The sequence below is a fragment of the Limtongia smithiae genome (assembly GCF_038497785.1).
Source record: "Limtongia smithiae strain NRRL Y-17922 unplaced genomic scaffold V1518scaffold_4, whole genome shotgun sequence".
Taxonomy (NCBI): Eukaryota; Fungi; Ascomycota; class Lipomycetes; order Lipomycetales; family Lipomycetaceae; genus Limtongia; species Limtongia smithiae.
The window spans coordinates 800112-812317 of NW_027117625.1; the positions used below are offsets into that span (position 1 = coordinate 800112).

General features: G+C 54.2%; 8 protein-coding genes across 8 annotated transcripts; 4 read left to right on the top strand and 4 right to left on the bottom strand.

Moving 5' to 3' along the window:
* Positions 1-76: 76 nt before the first annotated feature.
* On the bottom strand, positions 77-919 carry V1518DRAFT_415196 (UPF0047-domain-containing protein). Its single transcript, XM_066903758.1, has 3 exons — positions 522-919; positions 429-464; positions 77-355 (listed from the first exon to the last, which is right to left on the bottom strand). Exons 1-3 carry the CDS (start codon positions 769-771, stop codon positions 210-212), a joined length of 432 nt encoding a protein of 143 aa, XP_066760367.1. The 5' UTR covers positions 772-919; the 3' UTR covers positions 77-209.
* A 34-nt stretch (positions 920-953) lies between these two features.
* V1518DRAFT_415198 (uncharacterized protein) lies at positions 954-2155 on the top strand. The gene is made up of 3 exons (XM_066903759.1): positions 954-1021; positions 1084-1416; positions 1473-2155. The coding sequence occupies exons 2-3, from the start codon at positions 1264-1266 to the stop codon at positions 2007-2009; spliced, it is 690 nt and encodes a 229-aa protein (XP_066760368.1). The 5' UTR covers positions 954-1021; positions 1084-1263; the 3' UTR covers positions 2010-2155.
* V1518DRAFT_239676 (cAMP phosphodiesterases class-II-domain-containing protein) lies at positions 2003-4240 on the bottom strand. Its single transcript, XM_066900968.1, has 2 exons — positions 4142-4240; positions 2003-4073 (listed from the first exon to the last, which is right to left on the bottom strand). Exon 2 carries the CDS (start codon positions 3990-3992, stop codon positions 2289-2291), a length of 1704 nt encoding a protein of 567 aa, XP_066760369.1. The 5' UTR covers positions 3993-4073; positions 4142-4240; the 3' UTR covers positions 2003-2288.
* Positions 4094-5193, top strand: V1518DRAFT_239591 (uncharacterized protein). Its single transcript, XM_066900967.1, has one exon. It carries the CDS (start codon positions 4422-4424, stop codon positions 5100-5102), a length of 681 nt encoding a protein of 226 aa, XP_066760370.1. The 5' UTR covers positions 4094-4421; the 3' UTR covers positions 5103-5193.
* V1518DRAFT_415204 (Cys/Met metabolism PLP-dependent enzyme-domain-containing protein) lies at positions 5092-6874 on the bottom strand. The gene is made up of 6 exons (XM_066903760.1): positions 6696-6874; positions 6573-6627; positions 6339-6514; positions 5928-6289; positions 5304-5872; positions 5092-5238 (listed from the first exon to the last, which is right to left on the bottom strand). Exons 1-6 carry the CDS (start codon positions 6731-6733, stop codon positions 5131-5133), a joined length of 1308 nt encoding a protein of 435 aa, XP_066760371.1. The 5' UTR covers positions 6734-6874; the 3' UTR covers positions 5092-5130.
* Positions 6875-7426: 552 nt separating this feature from the next.
* V1518DRAFT_239986 (WD40-repeat-containing domain protein) lies at positions 7427-9361 on the top strand. The gene is made up of 4 exons (XM_066900969.1): positions 7427-8002; positions 8060-8164; positions 8219-8466; positions 8519-9361. Exons 1-4 carry the CDS (start codon positions 7682-7684, stop codon positions 9303-9305), a joined length of 1461 nt encoding a protein of 486 aa, XP_066760372.1. The 5' UTR covers positions 7427-7681; the 3' UTR covers positions 9306-9361.
* On the bottom strand, positions 9274-10361 carry V1518DRAFT_415205 (ribosomal protein S8e/ribosomal biogenesis NSA2). The gene is made up of 3 exons (XM_066903761.1): positions 10308-10361; positions 10183-10250; positions 9274-10128 (listed from the first exon to the last, which is right to left on the bottom strand). The coding sequence occupies exons 1-3, from the start codon at positions 10308-10310 to the stop codon at positions 9417-9419; spliced, it is 783 nt and encodes a 260-aa protein (XP_066760373.1). The 5' UTR covers positions 10311-10361; the 3' UTR covers positions 9274-9416.
* Positions 10362-10891: 530 nt separating this feature from the next.
* Positions 10892-11905, top strand: V1518DRAFT_437601 (RTA1 like protein-domain-containing protein; the record flags this gene model as incomplete). Its single annotated transcript, XM_066906331.1, has 3 exons — positions 10892-11294; positions 11352-11827; positions 11849-11905. 3 exons carry the CDS (start codon positions 10892-10894, stop codon positions 11903-11905), a joined length of 936 nt encoding a protein of 311 aa, XP_066760374.1.
* Positions 11906-12206: the final 301 nt, after the last annotated feature.

The following is a 12206-nucleotide window of genomic DNA, read 5'->3' on the forward strand; positions in this document are numbered from 1 at the left end:
TTAGAGCCAAGATGTCCAATCCGCAACCCAATTTGGTCGCTCGATAATCATCAATCTGCAATGGTCTACTGGGATGCTGAATTTTACAATGCATTGGATATGAATGCAGAGTGCCACACTGGCCGACAGTTATTCTACATTTCTGATGAGATTAATCTTACATGAACAAACCAGGCGTGAATCATGTGTAAACTTGGCATTATCACATTTCATGAACTGAACTTTTCTCCTTGAATTGTCGCAACAACATGTCTCGTATGCACACTTCTGCGGAACTCGCATAGCCAGATTCCTTGCCATGTTCCGGTCGCGAGCTTGCCGTTGCGGATGGGGATCGTGACCGTCGCTCCTATTACTGTCGAGCAGTGGAACATAACTCATCAGCAAATGATTCGCTATATCAGAATATGGGCACTCCAAACGCTTACAGCTACTTCGGATGTGTGCGGGCATGTCATCGCGACCTGCATATACATTTAGTATGCCAGCACTATTTGCTTATTTGATAATGCAGACTTTACCTTCGGCGTCGTGGCGATAGTTCCAGCTCTCAGGCGCGATCTTCTCCAACGCGTCTGTCATATCCAGCTGCACGTCCGAGTCCCAGTTTTCATTCAGAGTCAATGCTGCTGAGGTGTGCTGGATGAACAGCGTCAATAGACCGATCTTATATTCTCCAACCTGGGGGACCTTCTGCAAGATCTCGTCGGTGATCAAGTAACACCCGCGAGACCGCCGAGAGAGTGATATTGTACTCTGATACCACGACATGCTGTGAGAATAGCGGTGCTGGTTGTGTGCGTAGTCGGAGTACAGAAGGCCGCTTGCGTACAGGTGATTGCAGGCTTGCAGGAACGCAGTGAGCACGTCCACGCGAGCGGCGTTGCACAAACCCCGCGATGCTATCGCAAACCTAAAGTTTTGCAGGGCTTTGCGTTGACTACGTCAGTTCCGACGCCGCCCCGGTCGTACGCAAGCATATATATATATCGCGACGTGCAATTCCAGGGCCGAGCCACATGTACGTGCGCTTCCAAGACGTGCTGAAGTAAGAAGCCATTCTCATACGGTGATTTGCATCAGCATCTACGCTCAAGCACGACTGCACACGACGCATAACACTCTCGATATTTCCCTCCGTGACACCCTCGGTTGATCTCGCCGAGTCATCCGCGCATTAGCACACGACGCCTGGGAAGTCACCGCGTCGGCAAATTTGCAGCATCACAAAGTCACGCTCCACAGATAACAAGTTATAGCAAGATGGTAGACATGGATACGCGAGAAGGCAATGCCCGATTGGTCATGTGGGGCTGCAGGATATCACAAGCTGGCTTGGACATCATCGCACTTGGTTTGACGGTTTATCTGGCAAAATTCTTCTACAAACCTATTTTTGGATTCTATTTCTTTGCCGTATGTACTTGCCACTTTCAAAACGGAACGAAGCTGATACTTATAATGTTTGCTAGGTTGCCATCACCTTTCTCGCGGTAATCTATGGGACTGTCGCATCGATCGGAAATATGTCCCAGCTGAAAGTCTGCGGTCCGACGTATCGCTTAATTATGGAGTTAACTGCGTTGATTGTCTGGGGTATTGCATTTGGCGCGCTTTTGGGCGAATATCTGAAAGGAAACGTGAAGTGCTCGTCGTCATCAAATTCAAGATGCGGCACCATCAATCGCACGATCAAAGCAGACGTGTGGTTCGGCATTTTCGAAGTTGTTGTTTTTTTACTCACTGTTGCTGTCGCATTCAAGAACTTTTTTGTGGAAGCGCGGGATCGGCGGAACGAAATGTCTCGCCAAAGTGACCCAGAGAACTACAACAATAACGTCGAGAGCCCGTTCAACGACGCAACAAACTATGACCCTGGGGTGGACCAGGGAATATTCACGAATCCACGATTCCAGAATCTTGGAGACAACATTGAAATGCGCAATTATCACGATAGCGGCGATCACGAGGCCGACTATGAGGAAATCGAACCTAGTAAACGCCATTGAATACACACTCGGCTTGTCGCCAACAACTACTGACAACAGATTTGCTACGCACCATGATGGACTTCATTTGGTTGCGTTTTGGAAAAATGAGATATCACAGTTCTACCTGTAAATTATAACTAATAAAGTCAAGTTATGCTGCATCACTCTACTAAAATCACCCACAGGCGTGTACGAAATGTATATTTACGCTTGCAACCCAGATATATACACATATACAAGCAAGTATAAGCCATAAGAACAAAGACTCTGGGGAGTCTGTAAGGTCTCAAACATAAACTAGATCACCAGACTCTGCCCTGTCTTAGCCATCACAAAGCGCAGCCCTGCCAGATCTTCCTCGTTTGCCAGAAGCTCTTCGAGTTCGCTTAAAATAATAGTTTCGGCGGGCGGTGAAGAATTAGGCGGTTTGGGAGTCGCAGACGCTAGTTCTTCATCATCGGTAAGGCCCTTGACGTGAGTGATGACGATGACAAGGCCAGCGAGCGGTCCGAGCGTCTGAACGGATGCCGTGCTAGCCTGTGATGACGGGTAATGCACGGACGAAGCAGTCGGCAGACCTTGCTGGGTCTGTGAGTAGTTATTTAGCACACTCGTTCGTCGCATGGACACGACCTGGGTTTGCTGTGCAGTAGGTGGTAAGAGCTGCTGAACGTAGAGTACTGGAACTTCGTCGACGGAAGCCCCTAGCAGCGCGGGCGACGACAGTGCGCTGCCCCCAGAACCGGCACTACCGACACTGGCGGCAGAAGCGCGCCGCGAGGACGACGGCGAGTACGGCTGCATATACTTGTGGAGAGAATGGTGGTGATAATGAGGATGCGGATGCAAAACGTATGGATGATGGTGGACGACTTGAAGCTGCTGCTGCTGCATTTGTATCAGAAGCTGTTGCTGGAGACTAATTGGAAATGGGGTCTGCGAGTTGGTGCCGGCCGTTGTAGAGTCCGGACTATTAGCAAATTCTGGTACAGGCCAGTCGACCGTGTACGTAGTATTCGTCCCGCTCTGAACGCCCATCTCGGAGACGGCTGCCATTGGCGATGGCGGTCCTTCCACGGTAGTAGTGATCGGAATATCGGCTTCGGCAGCGACAAGTTCAGACGGCATTGGACACTGCAGCAAGCTGGCAAACATCTTGAGCTCCTGAATCAGATACGGCGGTGAGAGGTGCCCAAATAGTGAATGCTCTGGCTGTATAGATGCGTACGAGCACTCGATAAAGATCGCCGACAGCTTGTTGCGACCAAACTTGCGAGCAGCAGCGATCCAAACTGCGCGGTTCCGCGGAGAGATGGAGATGGAGTCGGGCTCGACGTCGCCAAATATGAGTATCTCTTTGCCAGATGATATGTCGCGGACGAAGAATGCAGTCGAGTCGTAAGGCACAGTGTGGTGACTGTGGGAGTGGACGCATCCGTGAGAAACGGGAAAAGCGCGAATTTCGAGACCGTTCGCGATCTTCTCATACTTTTCCTCGTCTTCTCCGGAGTCTTCGATCGGCCTGATGGCGTGCATATCGTCGTCGTCGTCGTCGTCGTCGTCGTCACCGGTAGTGGCGACAGACGGTGGTTCCTCGCTGCCACACTGCAGCCGCCTGAGAGTGATGAGACCTATTGGATCGTCGCCCTCGTTGCTGAGATTTGGCCAGATGATATTATTGAATATGTGTTTGAGGATGTTGTCGATCACGACAGGCGCGCCGGCCAGGACCTTTGGGTTTGCCATCGAAAAGCATGCCGAATTGAGAACAAACCCAGAGATGTGATCAAGATGGGCGTGGGTTATGCAGACAGCGGAGACAAGATCTCGGATTACATAGGCGGCGTTTGAGAGCGGCGAGGCATAGGGCATTGTACCGGTGCCGAGGAACTGGTGCGTGGTGGCCTGCTGGGCGGCTGCGGGGGAGGCTGAGGAGGGCACGGGCGACCTGAGTGCGTTGAGTACGCCGGACATATATGTGCCCGCGTCGATGGCGATCATAGAGTCCTTGGCCCATTGCTCACTGAACGACTTGACGAGATAACCCGAAATGCCAAACTCGAGCGGTCCGCCCGAGGCGCCCTGGAGAACAGTGGGGTTAGCAGCGAAGTTGGACACAAGGGCGGCAGTAGGGCGTTGATCATGCGTACCAGGATGATCACCTCGAAGGTGACGGACTCGCCTGCATGCGACGCCAGTGCTTCTTCTGGGGGCGAGAGGGCTGACGGGGAGGAACAAGAGGAGCGCTGGAGGGGTGGTAGTCAGGCAGGGCGAGTTGGTTAATGCACTAGCACTAGCAGTGCATTGGGAGACGGCGCGGGCTGTGCAGGAGCTGGCGCAGAGGGGCACGGCGACGGCGACGGGGTGCGACGAGAAAAGGTGAGACCACGAGGACGCCAGAGGAGATTAGACACGGAGCGGGAGGAGCGAATGCGATCAGGAAGCGCGGCGGTGGAGGGCAGGCAGTACGCGCGCCGCACGGAGGACGGAGGAGTGACGACTGTGGGGTTGGGTGGTGGAGCAGCAGCAGCGGGCCGCGTGAGAGGGCAGAGGGAGGGGGCAGCAAGAAAAAGAGGTGAGGCCGGTGAAGTGGACCTCGCGATCCGCGCTACTCCAGCACAGGCGCGTCGTGTGGCAGCGCGAACGCGCAGCTCCACGGACTGGCGCCGAGCAAAGACATACCGCCCTGGCAGCGCTGCGGTAATGTCCTCGTGTCCTAGCGTGGCGCGGCGCCCTTCTAGAACCTCTCGCATGCTTCTTCCGCTAGCCCTCTTCGGCCGGGCTGCACCAGACGGTTCGCCAGACCGCCACGCTCCGACAAGCGACCTCGCGCCTCACCCTCCTCCTCGGCACCCCCTTGCGTCCGCCGCGAATCACCGCGCCGTGACGACATCGCGCCGCCCGCGACGGGATTGGCCAGTCGCTCTACTCCGCGGGGGCAGTAACGCTCGCGGCGCGCCCTCGCTAAGCGCTCCGTTTGACAGTCGGTCCAGGGGAACAGTGCGCGAGCCAACCCACTCTTCGCCCAGCGGTCGCCGCATCTGGCCGCAATCTACGGAGACTGCGGATTTTCAGTCGTTTCGGTGGCTCCACCTGTCCGCTTGGATCTGATCTGTGTGCATTCTGCTCAGTCCTACATCTACTTGCCGCCATCCGGACCCACTGCAACCGTCGCGAAAGCCTGCTCGAAATCGGCGATAATGTCGTCGATGAACTCGGTGCCCACGGACACCCGAATCAAGTCCGGCTGGTGGCGCCACGTGTCAGTACCGAATGCGATCAGCACCGCCGCCTAAACACAATACCACTTACAGTAACTCCGCTTGCGAGCTTTTCCTCGTCGCTCAGCTGTTGATGAGTCGTAAAGTGTGGCGCAATTACCAACGTCTTCAGATCGCCGACGTTCGCCAGATTCGATGCTAGCTTCAGCGCGTCGACCACCTGTGCACCGGCAAGCGACCCTCCCTTCGCGCCAAACGACAGCACAGCGCCAAATCCGTTCGTCAAATACTTCTTCGCGAGCTCGTGCGAGGGGTGGCTCTCGAGCCCAGGATATGACACCCATGCCACCGACGGCGACTTCTCGAGAAACCGCGCCAGCGCCAGCGCGTTGGAGACGTGTCGGTCCATGCGAAGCGACAGCGTCTCCAGGCCCTGGAGCAGTAAAAACGCACTGAAGGGGCTCAGGCAGGCACCCATGTCTCGCAGAATTTCGGTGCGCACGCGCACCGCGAACGCGAGCTGGTCGCCTACGGCTTCGACAAATTTTAGTCCGTGGTAGCCGGCCGACGGCTCGACGAACTGCGGGAAGCGTTTGCCGTTCTTGCTCCATTCGAACTTGCCGCCGTCGACGACCACGCCCGCAATGGTGGTTCCGTGGCCTGCAACCAATTGTTATCAGCATGTAATACCCTCCCCTCCTCCCGACTGTCTCACCTCCAATCCACTTGGTAGCCGAGTGCACCACGATATCCGCGCCATGCTCGAGCGGTCTGACGAGGTACCCGCCCGCGCCAAACGTGTTGTCGACAACCACCGGGATTCCGTGCTTATGCGCGACCGCAGCGATTTTCTCAAAGTCCGGGATGTTATACTTTGGGTTTCCTATGCTCTCCACGTATATCGCCTTTGTCTTGTCGTCGATGTGCTCTTCGAACGCAGCGGCGTCGTCGCTCTGCACGAACTTAGTTGTGATACCAAGCCGCGCGAAAAATACCTTGAATTGATTGTACGTGCCGCCGTACAGGAACGACGTTGATACGATGTTATCCCCGCTGTGCGCAAGCGCCGCAATTGCTCTGAGTTGTTAGCGTTTTCCAGTTCCCCAAAAGTGAGCTGTGGACTCACGCGAACTGACTCGCCTGTCCGGAGCTCAGCGCGACGGCAGCAATACCGCCTTCAAGCGCCGCTATGCGCTTCTCAAACACGTCAACCGTTGGGTTTCCAATTCGCGAATACACATTTCCGGTTTCTTCCAACGCAAACAGACGTGCTCCGTGCGCCGAGTTGTTGAACACAAACGACTATTACGGCGTGTCAGCTGCCTGATGCAACAAACTATTGGGAGAGCATGCTTCCTACCGTGGTGGCGTAGATTGGAACCGCGCGGGCATTGGTTGCGGGATCAGGCTCTTGACTGCGCAATTGGTGGTTTGATTAGCATGTCAAGCGGTGGGATAACGGGCGCTAGGTGTGTTGACATACCCCGCGTGAATCTGGAGCGTATCGAAATGGGACGGCATGTCGAACGATGTTGTGGGTGAAAGATCTGACGATAGTCTTGAACTCGCTAGCAGTCTCTAGAGAGACTTTTATAGTGGCCCATTTGTCCGCGCCATACTGTGTTGCGCTGTCGTCGAAGATTGCAACACCGTGCGCGCTCCCCCGCTTCGCTTCGACGCCATTAATCTCGCTCCCCCGCCCACCACCCACCACTTCCCTCTGCCCGCGCACGACCTTCTCAGTCGACACCTGTAGCAAACACTGTTACAACTACAGAAAACATCAGTCCTTGAGTGATAGCCCCTCGACACGCAGCCCGATTCTACGCCCTACTCGTTGACGCAGTGGCCACTGATGGTTGCTCATCATCATCATTCAGGGGGTGAGTGGATGTCGCCATCGTCCGGCGAGATGGGAGAACTTCGCGCAATTGAAAATGTCGCGTCGTCTTATGTCGCAGCTACTCTGACTGAGTCAAACGTGTTTCTTGCAAGCTGAAAATTGACTTTAAGAAATCTGATGTTGTAGATCAAGCATGTGAGTAGAATGCTCGGGGTAGTGGTGTAGCAGGACCGTCTCAGGCGCGGCGCGTTTGGAGATATGCCACAGCAGTGCTACTCATCTAACGAAAATGCTTATTTGAAATTCCCATCAGCCTGATCTACATCGACTATTCAATATCAATCCCTCATATCCGTCGCTCATGTCCGTCAGATTCCTGCTGGTGCTATATTATTACGCGACTCTTGGCGCGTCTTGATCAGCGTTGTAGTCTAAATACACAAACCCCTTAATCAATCACATCACATCGTTCTTCGCCCCAGCTGGCGACACACCAATATGTCTAATCTTTGGCTTGTTTTTGATCGTTATAAGTTATAGGAAATATTACATTGCGCCTGTAGACTCATTGACTTTGTGTCAGGCTGCATATACATAGTCGCACCGTACACACGAACAGCATCACTATGTCCTCGACTTACGCGGGTACGGAAAACTACTACAACCAGCGCAGCGGAGGCGGAGGCGGCGGCGCAGGAGGCAGCGGCGGGGGGCGATACAACCCCGGCTATGGCGGTGGGGGTGGATATAGCCAGCAGTCGACGCAGCTGAATTACGACTACGACGACCAGGGCCATGGACAGCAGCAGAACCAGATGCGCAAGACGGGGCATCGCCGGACAGTGGACTATACCGGCGGCGTCGCGCGATGGCGGCATAAACGCGCGGTGTGTCCGTACGCGACCAATTCTGGGGTTATACGACCCATGAAGAAGTTCATTATCGATGTGAGTATGATAGTGTTTAGAAAGATCAAACAGATGCGCAGGCTAACTGGACTGTAGATGTACCCCCCATCAGCATATCCGGACAATCCTATAATGAGCACCACCCCGAAATTCATCCATGCAAGCGTCAACAAACTGCGAAACCCCGTCAACCTCGTCCGTGTACGTATTTCCTTCTCAAGCCGGCTCTAGAAGATACTAACGTACCTCGTGCAGTGGACTCCTGAAGGCCGACGGATACTCGGCGCGAGCAGCAGCGGCGAGTTCACACTGTGGAATGGCATGAGTTTCAATTTCGAGACGATCATGCAGGCACATGATCAGTCCATCCGTGCGGGAGAGTGGTCGCATAACGACGACTGGTTTATTTCGGGCGATCAGGAGGGTATAGTCAAGTACTGGCAGCCGAACATGAACAACGTGAAGGTTCTGGCAGCGCACAGAGAAGCGATCAGAGATCTCTCGTGAGTCTTATTTTTCACAGCACCGAATTGAATGGCACTAATACTTGAACAGATTTTCTCCATCGGATTCGAAATTTGTAACCGCAAGCGACGATGGCAAGCTGAAGATCTGGAACTTCAACGAAGGCCAAGAAGAACGCGAATTGACCGGGCACGGCTGGGACGTCAAATGCGTGCACTGGCATCCCTCTAAGGGTCTCATCGTTAGTGGCTCCAAGGACAACTTAGTGAAGCTCTGGGACCCGCGAACAGGAACCTGCTTGACGACCCTCCACGGGCATAAGAAGACTATCACGCGGGCGAAATTTCAGCCTACAAGAGGCGACCTCCTCGCCACATCCGCTCACGACCAGACAACCCGCATTTTTGATCTGCGCATGATGCGCGACATCGCAGTGCTGCGGGGACCGTCAGCAGATATCACAACGTTGACTTGGCATCCTGTGCACGAGTCACTCATTGCGACGGGCGATTTCCTCGGCGGTGTGCACTTCTTCAATATCGATGCCGACCTTACCGCAAGCGCAGTGCCATCTGTGACTAGTAGTCTGAACAGCAGCAGCGTGCAGAAGCAACTGGTTGCGCCGCCGGCACGAACGCTGGATCCAGTACAGTCAATCCTGTATGCACATGAGAGCGCGGTGTGGTCGATGGATTTTCATCCGCTCGGGCATATTTTGTGCACAGGTTCGAACGACAAATTTACAAAGTTCTGGAGCCGGGCGCGGCCGTCGGACGAGGCGGCATTCAAGGATGGATATCACATCGGCCACGAGACACCAGGACATGTGCCGTTCCAAGGAGATCGGCACACGACGCATAGCGGCCATTACTATTAGGTTTATGTTAAACAAACATACAAGGCGGTGTGTATTTATGTGCTCATCGCCATTCTAAAACCAAGCTAGCCCCATTTTCCTGACAACCCCAGACCATAAGACAAGATAAATTTACACAAGAAGAATGGCATTGACACATCCGTCGCGGTCGGGCTCGTTCGTGATCTGGGCGTATTTGCCCCAGACGACCTTGCCGCCTGCGGTGACGAGACCGAGTTCGCTGACGTTTACCTCGATGATAGTACCCTTTGTGAGGACGCCGAGCTGGGTGTAGAGCGGATTCTGGGGATTCTTTTTGACGGATAGAATGGGCAAGTGCACGGTCACTCCAAGCTCCGGGTGGGTAACGTTTGCCCTCTTTTGTCGCAGCGCGCTGGGCCTGATAATGCGTTCGAACTTGACAGGACGGCGGGTGAAGCCTTCGCCGACGAAAGTGTGCTTCGTTATCATGCGTTTCCAGGACTTCCGCTTGGAGTGGCCAGTCTTGATAACCTTGAACATCTCCTCCTCCGAGATACCGCGAACCTTTGGAAGAGGCACCGCGAACTTTGCCGCCTTCTCGAGACGCTTCTGCTTGATCGAAGTTGAGAGCGCCTTCGCCTGGTTGTTGTTTTGGCGGTCGAGCAGGTACGTGGGCAAGCCGTCCGGGTCGTCGAGCTGGTCGGACTGTGTGTTGACTGTGGACTTTTCGTGCTGCTTGATTTTCTTCTTCATCTCGACCTTCTCGGCGTGGCGCTTCTTTGCAAACATCTTTGCGCGGAATCCTGTCAAGCGCTGGGCATCCTTGGATATGCGGTGAGCCTCGCGGGCCTCGCGCTTCCGCCTAGAGACACGAGTAAGTAAGGTGCTCGAAGACACATCTGTGGAGTGTACTCACTTGCGCTCTTCATGGTCCAGCCGCCTGCCGTGCTTCTTGATGTGCTCCTCGATGTACTCGTTCTGCGGCTATAGGAAAACGACAGTTAGAATCCGCCATCGACTGCTGTGGTGGGGAGAACTTACCATTTTGAGTGGAGTGATGCGAAGGGGGGAATCGTGGGTGGTCTCAGACTGTCTGTACACAGAAGATTTTCGCGACGGAGTCGGACAAACGCCACACTCCGGCAGGGGTTTGTAGCGCCTATTCAGCCCCAGGACACGCGCGGCGGACCGGTGGCTGCGAGGACTGCGCCGCACCGGATACTGGATTGAGTTTGGCGGTAAATAGTCTAAGCGGGACATTCCGCGCATTTGCGAATATCGGACTCCGAAGCGCATGGCTGACGCGACGCGTAGCCCTGAGGCCAAGAGAAGGTCTGCGCAAGTGCTGTGCACTCTTCTTCTCTATTGCTGGCTCATCTGTCAGCACTTCGCGCTGTAGTTTGCAATTAACTGTGCTATTTTAGCGAAACCGCGCGGACAGGGGTGACGTCAGGGGCCAAAACTTGCCTGTTCGGGCCTGTTCTAGTGGCCTGAGCGTCAGCGACTGCACGCGAGCGCCAATACCGCACTGTAAGGTCGCCGTCCTTGCTGACGCCTGTTTACACTATATATCTCCGCCACGCCCCCCACGGGCTCCTCGCCTATCCCGCCATTCACCTCCCGCCATGTCCCTCTCCTTCGCCACCGCGTATGACTGCTATGGCTACATGCCGCGAGCTAGTGCCAACCTCGCCGCGCTCGTGCTCTTCTGTATCGCCTGGGCTGCGCACACCGGCCTCTTCATCTTCTTCCGTCAGTACTGGTTCGGTGCTTGCATGTTCATCACCTGCGGTCTCGAGACCGCCGGATACGTCGGCCGTTATCTTTCCACTTCCGTTTACAATGTGCTCAACGACTATCTCGTCCAAATCATCTGTCTTACCCTTGGCCCTGCCTTCTTCATGGCCGGCATCTACTACTTACTGGGTCAGTGCGTGATCATTTGGGGTGTCCAATTCTCCAGATTTAAACCTTGGACCTACTCCAGAATCTTTATATTTGGCGATCTCGTCAGCATCGTTCTCCAAGGTATGCTGATGTCTTGTCCGTGCATAGCGTGTGCATACTGATGCACTTCTTCCCCAGGCGCCGGTGGTGGCATGGCGGCTACGGCCGTGCAGAACAACCAGTCAACCACTTCAGGCACCAACATCATGATCGGCGGTCTAGCCGTCCAAGTAGTCACCACAGCCGTCTTCGCGATGGTGTGTCTCGACTACGTTCTCCGCCTGCGCCGCGCGCAAAATGCGGCTATGTCGGCATCCGAACCTCAATACATCCCCGGCGCGGAACAGAGCGATGTGCAGTACGACATGATGCGCGGTCCCGCGGAGTATGAGCACATTCGACAGTCCAAGAAAACGTACTATTTCCTGTTCATGATTGTCCTCTCAGTCGTCTTTGTCTACGTGCGCTCCGTATACCGTGTCGTCGAGCTCGCCGCCGGCTGGAGTGGCTATCTCATGAATGAGGAAGGATACTTTCTCGTGCTCGACACGCTAATGGTATTCCTCGCCACCTGGATCACATGGACGTGCTACCCGGCCTTTTTCATTGGTAATGTCAGTCTATCGAACAAGAAGATGAAGGACGATGATAGCATCGATCTTGTTCCGCAGGAATCACCAGTCGAGAAATAGATTGCTTTGGGATTTAGGATTTTGCGTTATGCTTCACGAATACCATCATGTTTTTTTTAGATATATTTTAGTGATTTTTTGAGATGTCCAGACCAGAGCAAGATGCACTAGAGCAAGATGCACTACCATCGCACGTATTTTGTTCTACGCGGTACTTAAGAGGCTCGCGATGGCACACAGTTCTGAGCGCAATCGCGAATTGAGTGCACAGCCTTCATTCCGCTTGTTCTTGGTTCAGTATTCTGGCTTGAAAATCGATTCTAATAGGAGTGTATGCTGAGCGGCGCCAAGGACTCGTGTC

Excerpts from the sequence above, each read along its gene's own strand:
- V1518DRAFT_415196 (XM_066903758.1), bottom strand. The coding sequence starts at position 771 with ATGTCGTGGTATCAGAGTACAATATCACTCTCTCGGCGGTCTCGCGGG. Across the intron at positions 465-521 it reads CTATCGCCACGACGCCGAAG|GTCGCGATGACATGCCCGCA; the intron begins GTAAAGTCTGCA and ends ATGTATATGCAG. Across the intron at positions 356-428 it reads CGCACACATCCGAAGTAGCT|TAATAGGAGCGACGGTCACG; the intron begins GTAAGCGTTTGG and ends ACTGCTCGACAG.
- V1518DRAFT_415198 (XM_066903759.1), top strand. The coding sequence starts at position 1,264 with ATGGTAGACATGGATACGCGAGAAGGCAATGCCCGATTGGTCATGTGG. Across the intron at positions 1,417-1,472 it reads TTGGATTCTATTTCTTTGCC|GTTGCCATCACCTTTCTCGC; the intron begins GTATGTACTTGC and ends AATGTTTGCTAG.
- V1518DRAFT_239676 (XM_066900968.1), bottom strand. The coding sequence starts at position 3,992 with ATGATCGCCATCGACGCGGGCACATATATGTCCGGCGTACTCAACGCA.
- V1518DRAFT_239591 (XM_066900967.1), top strand. The coding sequence starts at position 4,422 with ATGCGATCAGGAAGCGCGGCGGTGGAGGGCAGGCAGTACGCGCGCCGC.
- V1518DRAFT_415204 (XM_066903760.1), bottom strand. The coding sequence starts at position 6,733 with ATGCCGTCCCATTTCGATACGCTCCAGATTCACGCGGG. Across the intron at positions 5,873-5,927 it reads GGCTACCAAGTGGATTGGAG|GCCACGGAACCACCATTGCG; the intron begins GTGAGACAGTCG and ends AATTGGTTGCAG. Across the intron at positions 5,239-5,303 it reads AGCTCGCAAGCGGAGTTACT|CCGGACTTGATTCGGGTGTC; the intron begins GTAAGTGGTATT and ends TGGCGCCACCAG.
- V1518DRAFT_239986 (XM_066900969.1), top strand. The coding sequence starts at position 7,682 with ATGTCCTCGACTTACGCGGGTACGGAAAACTACTACAACCAGCGCAGC. Across the intron at positions 8,165-8,218 it reads ACCCCGTCAACCTCGTCCGT|TGGACTCCTGAAGGCCGACG; the intron begins GTACGTATTTCC and ends TACCTCGTGCAG. Across the intron at positions 8,467-8,518 it reads GAAGCGATCAGAGATCTCTC|ATTTTCTCCATCGGATTCGA; the intron begins GTGAGTCTTATT and ends ATACTTGAACAG.
- V1518DRAFT_415205 (XM_066903761.1), bottom strand. Across the intron at positions 10,129-10,182 it reads CTGGACCATGAAGAGCGCAA|GCGGAAGCGCGAGGCCCGCG; the intron begins GTGAGTACACTC and ends TCGTGTCTCTAG.